The sequence below is a fragment of the Bos mutus genome, chromosome 9 (genome assembly GCF_027580195.1).
Source record: "Bos mutus isolate GX-2022 chromosome 9, NWIPB_WYAK_1.1, whole genome shotgun sequence".
In the NCBI taxonomy this organism is placed as follows: Eukaryota; Metazoa; Chordata; class Mammalia; order Artiodactyla; family Bovidae; genus Bos; species Bos mutus.
The window spans coordinates 49,628,920-49,643,616 of NC_091625.1; the positions used below are offsets into that span (position 1 = coordinate 49,628,920).

General features: G+C 42.9%; 1 protein-coding gene across 1 annotated transcript in view; it reads left to right on the forward strand.

The window, feature by feature from the left end:
• SIM1 (SIM bHLH transcription factor 1) overlaps window positions 1–14,697 on the forward strand; it is a 68,334-nt gene that overhangs the window by 11,670 nt on the left and 41,967 nt on the right. Inside the window, exons 3-8 of the mRNA XM_005902612.2 lie at window positions 1,192–1,281; window positions 1,806–1,914; window positions 2,050–2,135; window positions 2,871–3,070; window positions 3,269–3,375; window positions 3,995–4,142. Of these exons, the coding sequence (XP_005902674.1) occupies window positions 1,192–1,281; window positions 1,806–1,914; window positions 2,050–2,135; window positions 2,871–3,070; window positions 3,269–3,375; window positions 3,995–4,142 (740 nt within the window). The remainder of the gene's footprint in view (window positions 1–1,191; window positions 1,282–1,805; window positions 1,915–2,049; window positions 2,136–2,870; window positions 3,071–3,268; window positions 3,376–3,994; window positions 4,143–14,697) is intronic.

Here is a 14,697-nt window from a genome sequence, read left to right on the forward strand (position 1 = left end):
CCTATAGGTCACTGTCCACATTCTGCCAGAAAAATGAAACAAAAAACACCACCAACACACACACACATTTAAGCCTGCTATTTATTTCCCTACTCTGTTGGAACCTGATACCTGCAAAGCATCTCTGAATTCCTCAGACTGACATCCCAAACTCTCCAAAAATCCAGCACCAGTGTATTTCCTCAGTCTCATCTCTGGTACACCAAACTTACCATGCCTGAATACACCAGATGCATCCTCTCCTCTCCCCCAATGCCTGTTTTCTATATATCATGCTTCTGTCTAGGATGACCTTCTTCCCTTTTCACATTGAGGCTTCCTCCTCAAGGTTCCGCTCAGACAGCTCTTCTAAATTCTGCTTCTCTGACCACTCTGATTCTCCCCAGGTCTCAGGCTACTCAGCCTCTAGGCCCTCACAGCACTGTGCATTCAGCTGTATGGTCATTATATCGGCTTTAGGTCTGTTGTCCCTTATACATTTCTGGCTCCTTGAGAGCAGGATCTGACTCATCCTGATGCTCCACCACCTGGACTGAAGCCTCATTCACAGAGATAAAGAAACGGTGAAAGTCTAAGATTTTTCTTCGTGGAGAGCCTGTCAGTTTGCTACATCAGTGTAAACACACACATATACTCTGTAGCACTTCTGTGTGGACTTGCTCCCCCAAAAGACTCTCATCTCCTAAATCCCCCTCTCCTGGACTCTTTCCAGAGCCACTGGCCAACTGCCTTCTGTCTACAAACTTTTCAGACTGCCAGCCCTTCCACATCTCCCAGTGCCCGCTGTTCCCCAAGCCCCGCTAGCATGCTTTCCATTATAGAATGTCCCACCATGAAACTCTCCAAGACTGACACAGGAAACCTCTGGTTTTCTTAGTACCCATCCCACCTCTTATCACAGGCTATGGTTTTCCCCCAGAATGTTTGTGTATGTGTAGCTATGTGTGCTTTGTTCATTTCTTGAATCCTCAGTCTTGGAGGACAGTAGCCTCACCCACCACTTCCTCCATGCTTACAAATTTGGAATGAACAAAAGAACTCTTGTGGCTAGTTTTCTCTTTCTTTTTTTGCCCTCCTTCCTGCTAGCCTCTGTCTACTCCATCTCTCTATACTTCTGTATCACTCCCCCCCACCCCCAATTTCTCCCAATGCCCCAGAGGGCTCTCCATTCAATGGTTTCTGTCTCCCCAGACCCTGGATGGTTTCATCTTTGTGGTGGCCCCAGATGGGAAGATCATGTACATCTCTGAGACAGCCTCAGTCCACCTGGGTCTTTCTCAGGTAGGTGAGTGGTCCACACCTCCAGCCTTCAATATTTATAGCCAGGCCTGGAGGCAGGGGGTGGGGCAGGGTGGGGTGGGGCTTTCCCAAAGCTTTTCTATGTGTTTCTAGGACTGAAAACATCTCAGTTGACAGGAGGTCTGGATCTTCCCCTTCCTCTAATTGTCCTTTAGCATCCACCCTAAGCCCTTTTGGATGCCTTTTCCAGCTGCTATAGCCTAAACCAAAGACCATGGGAGGTGGCTACATATTTATGTCATGATGTCTTTACCAGACTGCCAGGGAGCTGTTACTATTACTACTGCTACTATTACTATACTTACTATTGTTATTCTTTCCTCTCACAGATAAGGAAACTGAGGCTTAGATAGGTTGCAATAGGTAGCAGGCAGAACTGGAATTAGAACTCAGGATCAACTCTGGAGCTGAGGCTCCTGTCCCCTGCAGACCCCCTGGCTCAATCTTTCAGCCCCTCCGTGGGACGTCCCACCACCTCGGAGACGGTGATACCCACCTCTTTACAGGTAGAGCTGACCGGGAACAGCATTTACGAATACATCCACCCGGCGGACCACGACGAGATGACAGCGGTGCTCACGGCCCACCAGCCCTACCACTCTCACTTCGTGCAGGGTAAGGCAGCCGTGTGCAAGCGACACCGGGACCCATCGCAGTCAGCTGCTAGCTCTTTCTCCTTTAGGTATGGCAGGGACCGTGGCGCCGCCGCTTGTCTCACGTGCTCCCCACCCCTACCCCCACCCCCCGCAGAGTACGAGATCGAGCGCTCCTTCTTCTTGAGGATGAAGTGCGTCTTGGCCAAGAGGAACGCGGGCCTCACCTGCGGCGGCTACAAGGTGCGTGGCTGAGAAAGAAGATCCACGCCTCCTGGCGGCCGCGCCCACCGAGCAGCGTGAGGGCGAAGGGGGCAGGACTGGAGGCGCGTGAGGGTGGGGAGAGGGGTTCCTGCAGCCAGGACTACCCTGGACGGCTCTCCCCCGCCCCAGCCCCAAACGTCACAGCGCCGCCAGCCGGGCGCATGGCAAGGGCCATTAAACTTTGTGAACAGCTGGAGACTGTGTTTTAAGCTTGCTGACGTCTCAGTGGGTTCGAATACTGCCTTGAACGCTGGGGATCTTAACCTCGGGCTGGTAATGGGCCTTAGGGATGTGTAAAGCATCTGAAACAGTCTGTAAGTTCGGTAGATTGGTAGAGTTTATTCATAGCGTCGGATTCTGCCCGCTACCCCGCCAGCGGTTAAGAACCAGGGTTTTAGCTGGAATGCAAGATTTTCTTGTTTAATGGCAGCGAACACGCAGATCCCAGGGCCCCACTTGGCGATCTGAATGCATTAGGGTTGGCCGGGTTCAGGCCTCTACATTTTCATCAGTTCTTAAGTGAGTCCAGTGGGGCAGGACCGTCACTCCCTTGAGACACGTGGAAGCCCTATAACTGTGGACACTTAAGTGCACCGGCTGTGGCGCACAGGCGTTTGTGGCCGAGAAAAGTCTGCAAATGTTTCAGTCCCTTTCCCACCTTTTTGGGTGTTTCCTGCCTGTGGCTGAGCCTCCGGCCTTGCCCGTCCGCCTCAGGTCATTCACTGCAGCGGCTACCTGAAGATCCGCCAGTACAGCCTGGACATGTCCCCTTTCGATGGCTGCTACCAGAACGTGGGCCTGGTGGCCGTGGGCCACTCGCTGCCTCCTAGCGCCGTCACGGAGATCAAACTGCACAGCAACATGTTCATGTTCCGCGCCAGCCTGGACATGAAGCTCATCTTCCTGGACTCCAGGTGGGTGGTCAGGCCCCAGAGTGCCCCCCTAGCGGGAGGGCGGCCCAGCTCAGTCGCCGAGAGTCCTCGTCGACCAATTTTGCGGATGAGGTGACTGAGGGGGCCCTGAGAATTGAGGGTGGGCACAGTTCTGCGGTGGCTGTTCGGGGTGGGGGCAGTCCCGCAGCCGGCGCTCATCCCGGGGGTTACTCTCCGCAGAGTGGCGGAGCTGACAGGGTACGAACCTCAGGACCTGATTGAGAAGACTCTGTACCACCACGTTCACGGCTGCGACACCTTCCACCTGCGCTGCGCCCACCACCTGCGTAAGACGCCACCTTGCCCGCCGGGAGGTGGGGGCGGGACGGTGTTGGAAAAGGTCGGTGGTGTTGCTAGGAGAGGCCCTGCGCGCCTTGCCCCAGGACTGGCCCCAGCTCAGCTCCCTAATCATCCCCTGGCCCTCCTGCAGGCCGAGGGAGTTTCTGAGTTCCCGGGTGAAGTTCTCCCAGGACGGGTCTCGTTCCGCCTCCTCTCCTCCCCCAAGATGGAAATGGGATCTAAGGCTGCCCCACTGGGCTCAAGCTTGCACTGACTCACTGCAGCTTTGAAACAACTTTGCTTTGAGCTTAATCTCCCGGGACAGGGAATGTGAGCGTCCGGGAGTTGATGCCTACACCCGACCTTCCATAGTTAAAATATCGAGTCTCGAGAATCCCCCAACTTTAAGTGTTCCCCTCTTTTTTAAATCTTGAGGGACCGGAGGACTCAAAGCAACTCAACAGGACGAAATGTTCGTTTGGGAATGTTCTGGATGTCTCTCCCTCCTGCCTGGGCGCAGCTCTTAGGGCTCCCTGGGGACCTGCACTCCCCACCGCCAGGGATAACATTTGGGCCGATTCAGGAGCAAGTCTGTTCACCACGAGCCATCTTCTGTCTCTCCATCAGTGCTGGTAAAGGGGCAGGTGACCACCAAATACTACCGGTTCCTGGCGAAGCACGGCGGCTGGGTGTGGGTGCAGAGCTACGCGACCATCGTGCACAACAGCCGCTCGTCCAGGCCGCACTGCATCGTCAGCGTCAACTACGTCCTCACGTGAGTGCACGTCTGGGACTCCGTGGCCCACTCCAGGCGACCCTGGTCTCGTCAGGCGAGGCTGGGGTCCACTGGGTAGGGTCGGTTTTGACCCCGAGCGCTGACTGCGCTGGGAGGTGACAGCTCTAGCACTTTCATCATCATGAAGAGCGGTCTTTATGTTCCAGAGAAAGGTTTAGGAGTTTTCCCCTTCACAGTCTATTTTTGATTTCTACTCTCTCTTTTTTAACCTTGTAAGCGCACTCTTAAATTTAATAGGGCAGGAAGAGAGAGGAAAGGAGGGAGGGGGAGAGAGAGAGGGGGCGCGAGAGAGAGGGAGAAGGATCCTACGTACGGAGCCATTTATAGTGAACAAACAGGACATCTGTTTCACTTTTCAAAGCTGGGTTTGAAGTGCTTAATTTTAACCAGAGTCTCCAATCAAAGTTCAGAGTTCTGAGAGTGATTCGTCCCTGAACCACAAAGAGGGTTTAAGTGACCGGGAGGGTCTAACTTTAACCTCTAGAATGTGAAGAGACCCCACCACCGGAGCTAGGGCTGCAAGTCGTGGCGGGGCCCTTCTGTTGACCTGTCCTCCCTAGGTGAGGAACCGGCCTGGAAGCCACCTGTGGATGAGACTGGCTGGGCGGCCGGGTGACCACACTGGAGCCTTATTCTTTCTAGAAACGATAATCATTTCTGTTTGCCAGTGTGGCCCTGTAGACTGATCACATGTCCTGGTATGCCACTGGTGAAGAAAACACGTTCTGTATAATGTTTGTGAAAGTAGAATTGCTTAGAACCCTTTTGTGTGCAGTTACCTCTTGTTGTTGTTTTTAATTTTTAAATGCAGGTTGAAATTCTTGTGATTTTAGAGAGCCTGAGCAGTTATTTACTTTGGAAGCGTTGACACACCAAGCACTTAGTAGGAATGCTATTTTGACATTAGGATGTTGGTTAAAAAGTGCTATTTTGAATCAGACTATACTATTGGCCATGAGGAATACATTAATTTCACGTTCTTAAATTAGCAAATTAAAAATGTGGTAGTTGGAAATATTATGCTTGGCAATAAGATTATTTACTCTGCCCTGTTTAATAAGAAAATTTAATTCAGTAGACTTGGAAAATGAATTTGGCTTAAATGAGGATTCAGTATTCAAGAAAAATAGCTGGTTATTAAGAAACTTTTTCTTTCTTTCATTTTAGTAAATGATATTGAAATGGATACTGTTAAGTTTTTGTAATAACAAGAAGGCTGTGGATTTTAATACAGAGCAGAAAACATACCAATATTTGGGGGTACAAAACCATCTATTTTAATGAATGCAGTTTTTCACATTATTAAAATAAACATAAGAGAAAATGGCAAAATATAATTCATAAAACAAGCCACTTTGTGAAGCAGAAGTATTAAAGAGTGAAAAATTATGTCTGCTTACCATGGAAAGGAAATGGACATTCTTTAAGAAGGTGCTTTGTATGTCTGAGACATCACGAGCATTATACATACACTCTGTTCTCTGGTGGGTGCCTGTGGTTAGTAATCATTTTTTATCAAACAGCAGGGTATATAGTCACACAGCCCCATATAAATGATCAGAATGCAAGTTGGACCTCCCAGTGGGTAAACTTAATTTATGTTTAGAGTCATTTTGAAATATTCTGTTTTGTTTTCCAGTGGGTAAGTGTACTTTCTTTCTTCTGTTGACTTTGTCATTCTTCACTTTACACACTTCTTCAGAGCTGCAGGATTAGGCTCCCAACTTTACATCAGATTAAAAAGATGTAATGAGGATAAATGATTTACAGAAGAAATAATAGCACTGCATACGATTTTCTGAATGTTTTATATTGCTGAATGAAAAGAGAAATAAACACACATAAGCACACAAGATGAAAAGCTGAAATTGATTACCATTTTATGAGTCTCAGCTCCAATTCTTTGTATAAAAATTCTGAGAACAATTTTTATAGCTGTAAATGTGGAAATTGCCTTAGATGGAATGTCATCAAGTGGCTCTGTGTGTGTTGACAGGATTTTCATAATGAACAGGTTGCAGTTTGTTTGATGTGTATATCACACATCTGGCTGGAAGTTACTAATTTACATTGTCTTAGCAAATTAAATAGATGGCTATTGATTCTCTATGGCAGCAGTGAACTACCACATACATTTGTTTTCAGGGCTAGTTCTCTGTGAAGCCTGAGAATGATAAGTGAATTCCTTCCAAATACACTATCTCAAACAATGCACTGCAAACCACAAGCCCCTCCAAATAACTTGACAGGCCAGATGTTTTCCAAATTTAGTCATTTTAATAGCATATATTGTGAGGGGGTTTTCATGTCATGAAAGTAGAGAGAATTTTAGATAATCATTGGTCAAATGAAAGTGTGACATTTTGGTGGGAGCTACATTCCTAAGAAACTCATTTTTCTGATTTCCTGATGGTAAATTTATTGTTCAAGTTAAAATATGCCTAGAAAAATCAGTCATTATTATCTAACAAAAGCAATAATGAATAGAAATATTCAGTTACCTTGTTTTATTTAGTGGCTGTGACAGTGAATGTAGGAATTTTAGAGGCAGGTGGTACTTATACTGGCTGTGTATGCCCACTGTACAAAATGTTGATATTCTGAAAATCTGGAGAAAAAAGGAGAAGACACTATGATTAAATTTTAAAAATTCTCTTAGTTTTTCTCTGAGTCTTTGAGGTTCCTTGAAGCTTATGTAGCTCTTCGTTAAGGGCTATCCCTCCCCCTAAAAAAACCCAAAACAGGAAAAAAAAACAAAAAACTGACCAGCTCATGACTCTTGTAAGGCACACATACCCTATTAGCTTTTAAAAAAACCTTACTGTAAACTTTGAGTGCCCACAGGCTTTGAAATAAATGTTAAGTATGACAGGCTGACAAAGCCTTACTCCCTAATTATTTTCAAGAGAAGAGTTGAATGGAGCTAGTGTCTAGCTAGTAACAGTGACTGTGGGCAAAGTCCAGAGAAATGTAGAGTGAAAAAGAGCATACTGTGTAAAGCCTAAGTAATTTTCTTGAATTTGTATTTCCTCGAGTTTGTTTAATTAGTAGTATTAATTATTCATAGGCAGTTCAGATGGAAAACATTAATACTCAATGTGAAGAAAATTGAAAATGTGGAACACCCAATAAACTATGAAAAGTAATTTCTAGAAAAATGAATGGTCTTGATTCTCTTTATGTTTTAAAAACAAAACTTTTATTATCTACTCTTAAGGATAAACCAATAAGATATAAAAATCTCATTTTAAAATCTTTTAAAACATAGAATTTTCAAAAATACAAAAAGGTTGAAAGAATAGTACAATGAATATCCATATACACGTCATCTATAAGCCATATTTGCTTTATGTCTCTCTCTTCCTATATGTATGTCTATTTGTGTATGCACTTTTTCCTCTGCTGAATCATTTTAAAATAAACTACAGACGTCATGATACATCATCCTTAAATAACATTCCCTTACATAGCCACTATACCATTTATGATGGCACATTTAAAGTGTTCAAATTACAGTGTGTAGAAGGTTGCAAAAATATACATGAGATCTAGTCTACTGATGCCATTAGAGACAGTCTGCCACTGAAATTCATCAAGTACTCACTGATGTGTGATCTCATTTAAGCTGATTGATAGATGATATATTGTGAGGGAACATCAAAACCCCTTGTTCTCTTCTGTAGCATATAGTAGTAAAATGTTAGTGTATTTTAAACTAGACTTCTAATGAGAATTGTAAGCAATAAAATCTCATATTTCACTTGGAAAGTAAAAGAGAAGATTTTTGAGAGTGATTTGGTAATTTTGGAATCAGATACATTTAATATCTTCAACCATTTTTGTTGTTGGTAAAGAAGCCTTCTCTGTTTATTTCTAAGTTTAGGATGGAACAGTGTTTCAGTGGAAAATCTCACATCCTGTTTTAGAGTGATTCATTGAACATATAGAAGAAGGTAATTTTCTGTGTTACAGTTTCTGTCTTAGTGTTAGAGAAGGCAGAACAAATAGAGACAATTTACATTAGTGGTCCTTATAACTTGCTATCTACTAATAATCTTGTAAATTTGCAGAAAAGTTAGGGCAAATGGCGAAGGAGCCATACTTCCTTCATGGGAAAGGGGGGACAAAGAGGATATCTACATTGTAATTATCGCAGATCCCATAATTTTTGTTCTTCTTTGCATAAAACCATTGTTCTCATAATTAAAAAGGGTTTTTAAGTGTTAACATATTCTATGAATATAAACCTTGTGTATCCTTACCATAAAGCAGTAAACATAATATACTCATATTAGTTTGCTCTTTCAAGTGTGTTAAGAGTGTTGAGTTAATTTGAGCACTTAAATTTTTTTAAAAATTTAATTAACTTAAAGGCCCAGTGATATTATTGTTGTTACTACTAGGAAATTTTAAAAAAAGGTATTCTAAAAACTTGACCAATAATTTGAGTAGTTATAAAAAATGGACTTTATTTTTCTGGGTTAGCAAAACCATCCTTTTATGTTACAAATAATGTCAAATGAATCACCTTTTGACTTAGCAAACTACATCAAAATGTAAAGTAATTTACTCTTGTGCCTCAGATCGATGGAGCACTCGTTGAGTAGATTTAATGTTTTTGATCATTAAAAATAATAATTATATACCAATGTATACTCTCAAATCAGGATTGATCCTTAATTGTGTTGAATTATTATTATGATAAAATTGAACATCAAAACCCCTTGTCCTTTTCAAAGGACTTGTTATGTAATTGAATTGTCATAGAAACAAACTGAAGTCACATTTGTGTGGATAGTACTTTTTGACAATCAAAGCTATTAGTAGTAATTAATAGTAATTTTATAACTACCAAAACAATTTGTTAAAGGGAAGAGCTGGGACACTTAGTTTTACAGTATGTAATACCAGTACTCATTTTAATAATCTTACCTTCCATACCTTTCATATACTTTTCACTAATTGTAATTCTTTTGTCAAAATGATCATGTGTAGTCTTGAATTCATCATTTATACTCAACATTTTTCCCCATGTTGAATCCACATTTCTTTAAAATGCTGTCACATTTATTACTTCATTTGTTTTTTTGACAGCTCTGTGTGGTGGTTGGGGCCAGGATCACACTCCCCATTTCCTATGTAAGGAAGCTGAGGTCAGGTCTGTTGAGTAAGTGGTGAAGCCACGGTTAAAGCCTGGAGTGTTGACTGTATCCCCTGGTTCTCTGTATGGGGTTGGGGGCTGGGAGAAAATGTCTGGGAGAGAGAAATGGGTTTAAATGAGTAAGGCCTTCAGGGTTAGGCTACCCAACTTCTGGATAGGCTTTCATCTGAACTCATGATGGAGCAAAACACTGCCTCTGTGTTGCTGCTTCACAAGTATTGATAAGTATAGATATTGACAGTTTAGGGGGTTAAATTAGCAATGCTACCTTCTCAATGACGTTCAGTTAAGGATGTATCTTTTTTCCCCTTACAGACATTCTTATTTTGTAAGAAAAAAATGTGGCCTGCAAACATTTTTGCTTTATCGAATTGTTTGTTTTTAGATTACATAGATACAAAATTGATATTACTAAATATTTCATTTCTACAACCAGATTTAACATTTTATGTTCTTGACAAACAAAAGTCATTGAATTGGCAAATCAACTCATCCTTTTTTTAAAAAAGAAAATCACATAAGGTACTAAATTACCTCCTATGGCGGCAGGCTATTTCCTAGAGAGAGAGAGAGAGAGAGTAGGTGGGCATTGGGGCAGGGGCAGCATTGGCTCTTTTATGTTTCTGAAGGAGAATGGCAGAAAAGGTTGTCTCCTGGGGACACTGTTCAGAGTCTGGGAATGGAGAACTTCCCAGCATGCTCTGGATAGGTATGTCATCCTCTGGTCCTTTGGTGGTACTGCTGTCTGGCTGCTTCCCCTTCCACAGGCCTCTCTGGCTTACCCCCCATCCTGTGTTGTTATCCTGACCTGGAGGGCACTGACTCGCAGGACCTCCCCTGTACTTTCTAGGTAGAAGCCTCTTGGTGTTCACTAAATGACCAGCCTGACAACTCGTCTCTGGCTGTTCGGAGAGAAAAAGGTTCTGATCTTTGAGTCACATCATGGAAAAACATGTGAATGGATGGACAAATTCAAATAAGGCTTTACTTTACTGGAACTCCAGAGAAGCATGATTTGTCTTCTGACTTAGTGTAGTCATGAGGCAAACACTGTTATGTTTCATATAAGATATGTGTTGGGGGGTGGATTATGTGTATCTTTTTTTTAAAAAATTGAAGTATAGTTGATTTCCTTTTTTTGGATTATGCATATCTTAATAATTTAGTAAAAGACTGCTACTTTCTTCGTCTTATCCAGGGCTTTCCTCTCTGTTTTCCAATCTTATTGGCTGTGACATCTTGCCGATGAGCAGGTGGTGACTGAAAGCTCATTTGGGTTGAAGTGCCAGTGTCTGTGTTTAAGCTACCATGCAAAAAGGATTGGTTGGAGTTTGGATGGAACCTGGAAATATTTGAGTGCCTATGAATGGAGGAATTTAACATTCTGCTTTGTCTAAGGGAGTAACTTCCCACTTCCTTTTCTCTGCCATAGGTATCCAAGGTTCAGGGAGCTGGCAGGGGTGAGAGATGATCCATGGTGAGGGCAGAGCTAAGGGCCACAAGAGAGGCCACACAATGCTTTTGTTGGGCATTGACAACGTTTGTGGTCTGACTGAGTCTGAACCATCTGTTTACCATCTGTGACCTAACTCTAGGAAGTTATATTGCACTGGAATTGTGATTATGCTTTTTTAAAAGCACAGTATAATTTGAAGCAACCTGCAAGGGAAAGGCACGGACTTTGGTGTCAGATGTATCTGGATTCAAACATGCACTGCTGCACAACAGCTGTGAGACTCTGAGCGCAGCTCTGCTCCTTTGATCCTCTGTTTTCCCATCTGTGAAATGGAGACATTTGCACACACTTTTTAAGGATGGGGTGCATGCTCAGTCACTCAGTAGTGTCTGACTGTTTGCAACCCCATGGACTGTAGCCTACCAGACTCCTCTATCCATGGGATTTTCCAGGCAAGAATACTGGAGTGGACTGACATTTCCTCCTCCAAGGGATCATCCCGACCCAGGGATTGAGCCTGAGTCTCCTGCATTGTAGGCAGATTCTTTACCACTGTGCCACTCGGAAAGCCATTTTTAAGAACTGAAAAGGATTAAAAGAGAAAATGTATATATAGCACAGTAGCTGGCAGAAAGCAGATGCTCACAATATCTTAACTCTTGTTATTAAGGGACTTCCTGGTAGCTCACCTCTTGCCAGCTATGTGACATCAACTGATATACTTTGAAAGATGAATAATTCCCTCTTTAATTTGGATTTCAAAATCCTCGAATCCACAAATTTAAGTGCTTATTTTCTTTCCCTTCCTCAGTCCTTCCATTCACACCCCTCCAAGCATTGTGCTCTTTGTGTGTGGTAATTTCAATAGTTTGGTTAATTTCTAGATGAGGGGTCCCCACCTTTTGGGATCTAATGCCTGATAATCTGATGTGGAGCTGATGTAATAATAATAGAAATAAAGTACACAGTAAATATAATGTGCTTTAATCATCCTGAAACCATCTCACCCCAGGTCCATGAAAAAAAATTGTCTTCCATAAAAGTAATCCCTGGTACCAAAAAGACTGGGGACTGCTGTTCTAGAGGGAGCTGAGAGTTCTGCTTGGACAGAGGTAAAGCAGCATTTCCTAAGTGCCTTACATTGTGATATAGTGCTTTACGGGGCAAAAGAGCATTCTAAGAAATTAAACTTTAATCAGATTTCTGAAGTTAGTTTAGTTGGAACCAGTGTTATGTCAATTTTACCAAATCAGTAATTATAATTTAAAGTAAATAAAACCTATGACACTGGTACTGTTGATAATTAGTGGAGCCTTTTGTGTGTTCCCCATCTCTCTCCATGGACTGATATGGCTACCTCACCAGTGTTTTCCAGAGGATGGCAGATTGCAGTGATTTATTGGGTATATACATGAAGCAGAGGTCTTGGCTTCTCTTGGGTAGTTTACAATTTAGTTGACAAAATAAGAGTTTCACTTAAATACTTAAACACTTAAACACTCAGATTAGCCAGTTTGAAATGACGTGATCCACTTGCACTATTTGCTAAGGGCACAGAATTTAAAAGAGCTTGAAGTGAGGGTACAGCTATCGGGAAAGGAGTAGAATTTTAAGGGCTGGAAGCAGAGGTGGGGTCTTTTGAGATGAAGCAGTGCTTTCTGCACATTTGTCCCATTGCTCTTTTTCCATTAAGTATTCTTGGGACAGGTGGCACTGGTGGTAAAGAACCCACCTGCCAATGCAGGAGACATAAGAGACCCAGGTTCAACCCCTGGGTCAGGAAGATCCCCTGAAGAAGGGCATAGGAGTCCACTCCAATATTTTTGCCTGGAGAATCCCATGGACAGAGGAGCTTGGTGGGCTACAGTCCGTGGGCTCACAAAGAGTCACATATGACTGAAGCCACTTAGCAGCCGCAGCATTGCTCTGATAGTATCACTCTTCCAATTTGATCCAGCTGTGCTTGTCCACGTTGTTGTCTAAGCTGAATTTCTTTCTGTCTCTACCTTTTTACCTAAACTGTCTTGATGTAACTGAGCACATTCAGTCAGGATAGGAAACTCTTTTCCCCAAGGCTCTTACCTTCCCCAAATGAATGCTAGTATATCTTCAACATGTTCATCTGACTTTAGTAATAAAAATATATTTTTTAGCATCCATGTATAGAACACCATTTAAAAAATTTTAAGGGATGTTAATATTCTGCATCAAACATAAATCTTATTGAAATGAATACCCAGTGGTGCCACAGTGGTATAATGGTTCTATTTTAAAAATTATTTGTAGGGAGCAAATGTGAGATGTGCATTAGAATGACAAAAAGCAGCAGACTGGAGGAGAGAGAGGCACAAAGAACCTGTGTGGCCAGCTCCAGATTGCAGGATGGGAAAGCCTCCTTCAAGCTGCATTTGACATTGTAATCCTACTGTTAGAATATGATGCAGCCTAACCCCTAGGTTTCTTACTTTCTTATTTCAAACTCTGATAGTCATAGGGATGTTTTACAAGATATTTGAAACGTGTTATGAAATGAGATGTCATTACATTTTTATTATATAGCTTTTATTATAAGCAATATAGCTTATTAGTCTGGGCTGTGGGTCTATTGCCTATTTAAATCCCAGTGATGCCATTCTGGCACTATGGGAAAAATCGCCTTCCTTCACTGTCTTTCTTTTTTTAATCTGTAAAATGCAGGTAATGACTATGTTTACCTTATAGAGTCACTGTGAACATTAAACGAGATAATGTGTGAGGTTCTTGGAACTATGCCTGATTACAAAGTAACGAGAATTCAGTGTGAGTTATTAGGGTGATTATCTCAGTGAAGTTAAAGAGAAAAATTTTTTGGCTTACCTGTACATGTGGAATAAATATCTGTGAGTCTTTGGGCTGAAGGAGGGACAGCACAGCTCAGGAAGGCAGAGGGTTGCCCAAGAATGAAAAGTCACCAAACATTCTGATGCATCTGAAAAGGGTTGTGAGACTCTCCTTCAGCTGGTTAGACTAGTGGGTCTACCAGCATTTATAAATGATTTATTGAGCACCTATAATGTGTCAGGCACAGTGCTACATTCTGGAGACAGCAAAATGAACAAGACAATACCTGCAGGAAGAGAAATGAGTGCCAGGCAGTAGACTAGTTTGATTTCCCCCTAGGCTTACTGATGACCGAGATTCCTTCCTGGAGGAATGTGTTTCCACCCACATTAGAAAGAAGAGGGCCCCAAGCACCTTAGGACTGTTAGGACATCCCTGGGGGATAAGCTTATAGGGGAGGTCAGACTTCCCTCTGGTTAGGTGATGGGAGGGAGTGGAGGCGATGGGAGGAGCTGGGCCCCTGGAGAGAGCTGTGTGTGTGTGCGTACATGTGAGTGTGCATGTGCGTGCATGTGTGTGTGTGTATGTATGGAATCATGACTGGCAGCAAAGTAACTGCAGCTAATGAGTCCAGCTTGAATACTCACAGGGACAGTACCCAGGACAGGTCCTGTGCATCTCACTACCTGAGCCGCAGAGAGAACAGCTGTTCCCAGGTTGACTTCTGTCCTGTTGGAAAGATGTTGAACAGTTCTCTGTTCTGCTTTGAATGGGATTTTTGAGTATTTTGTGGGCAGACTTCTAATAGGATTATGAAGCTCAACAAATTGTAAATTAAAGAATCTCTCTAGAGTTAAAATAGTCTTTGCAGATTTATTACATTTTTAGAAAGTGTCACTAATTATTTTAAGTTTCATAATATTTTAAGCTTTTCTCTTGTAAAGGGTAATTCCCAGATTGTCTTGCCCTGGAGAGACTGGAAGATGATGGTCTGCTCAAGCTGAAGGAGGGATGAGAGGGTGCTCTCTTGCATGGAAAGGTTAGGGAGGAAGATGGACTTACGTTTGAGGGGTAGCTACTTCGTGCCACAAGCTCAG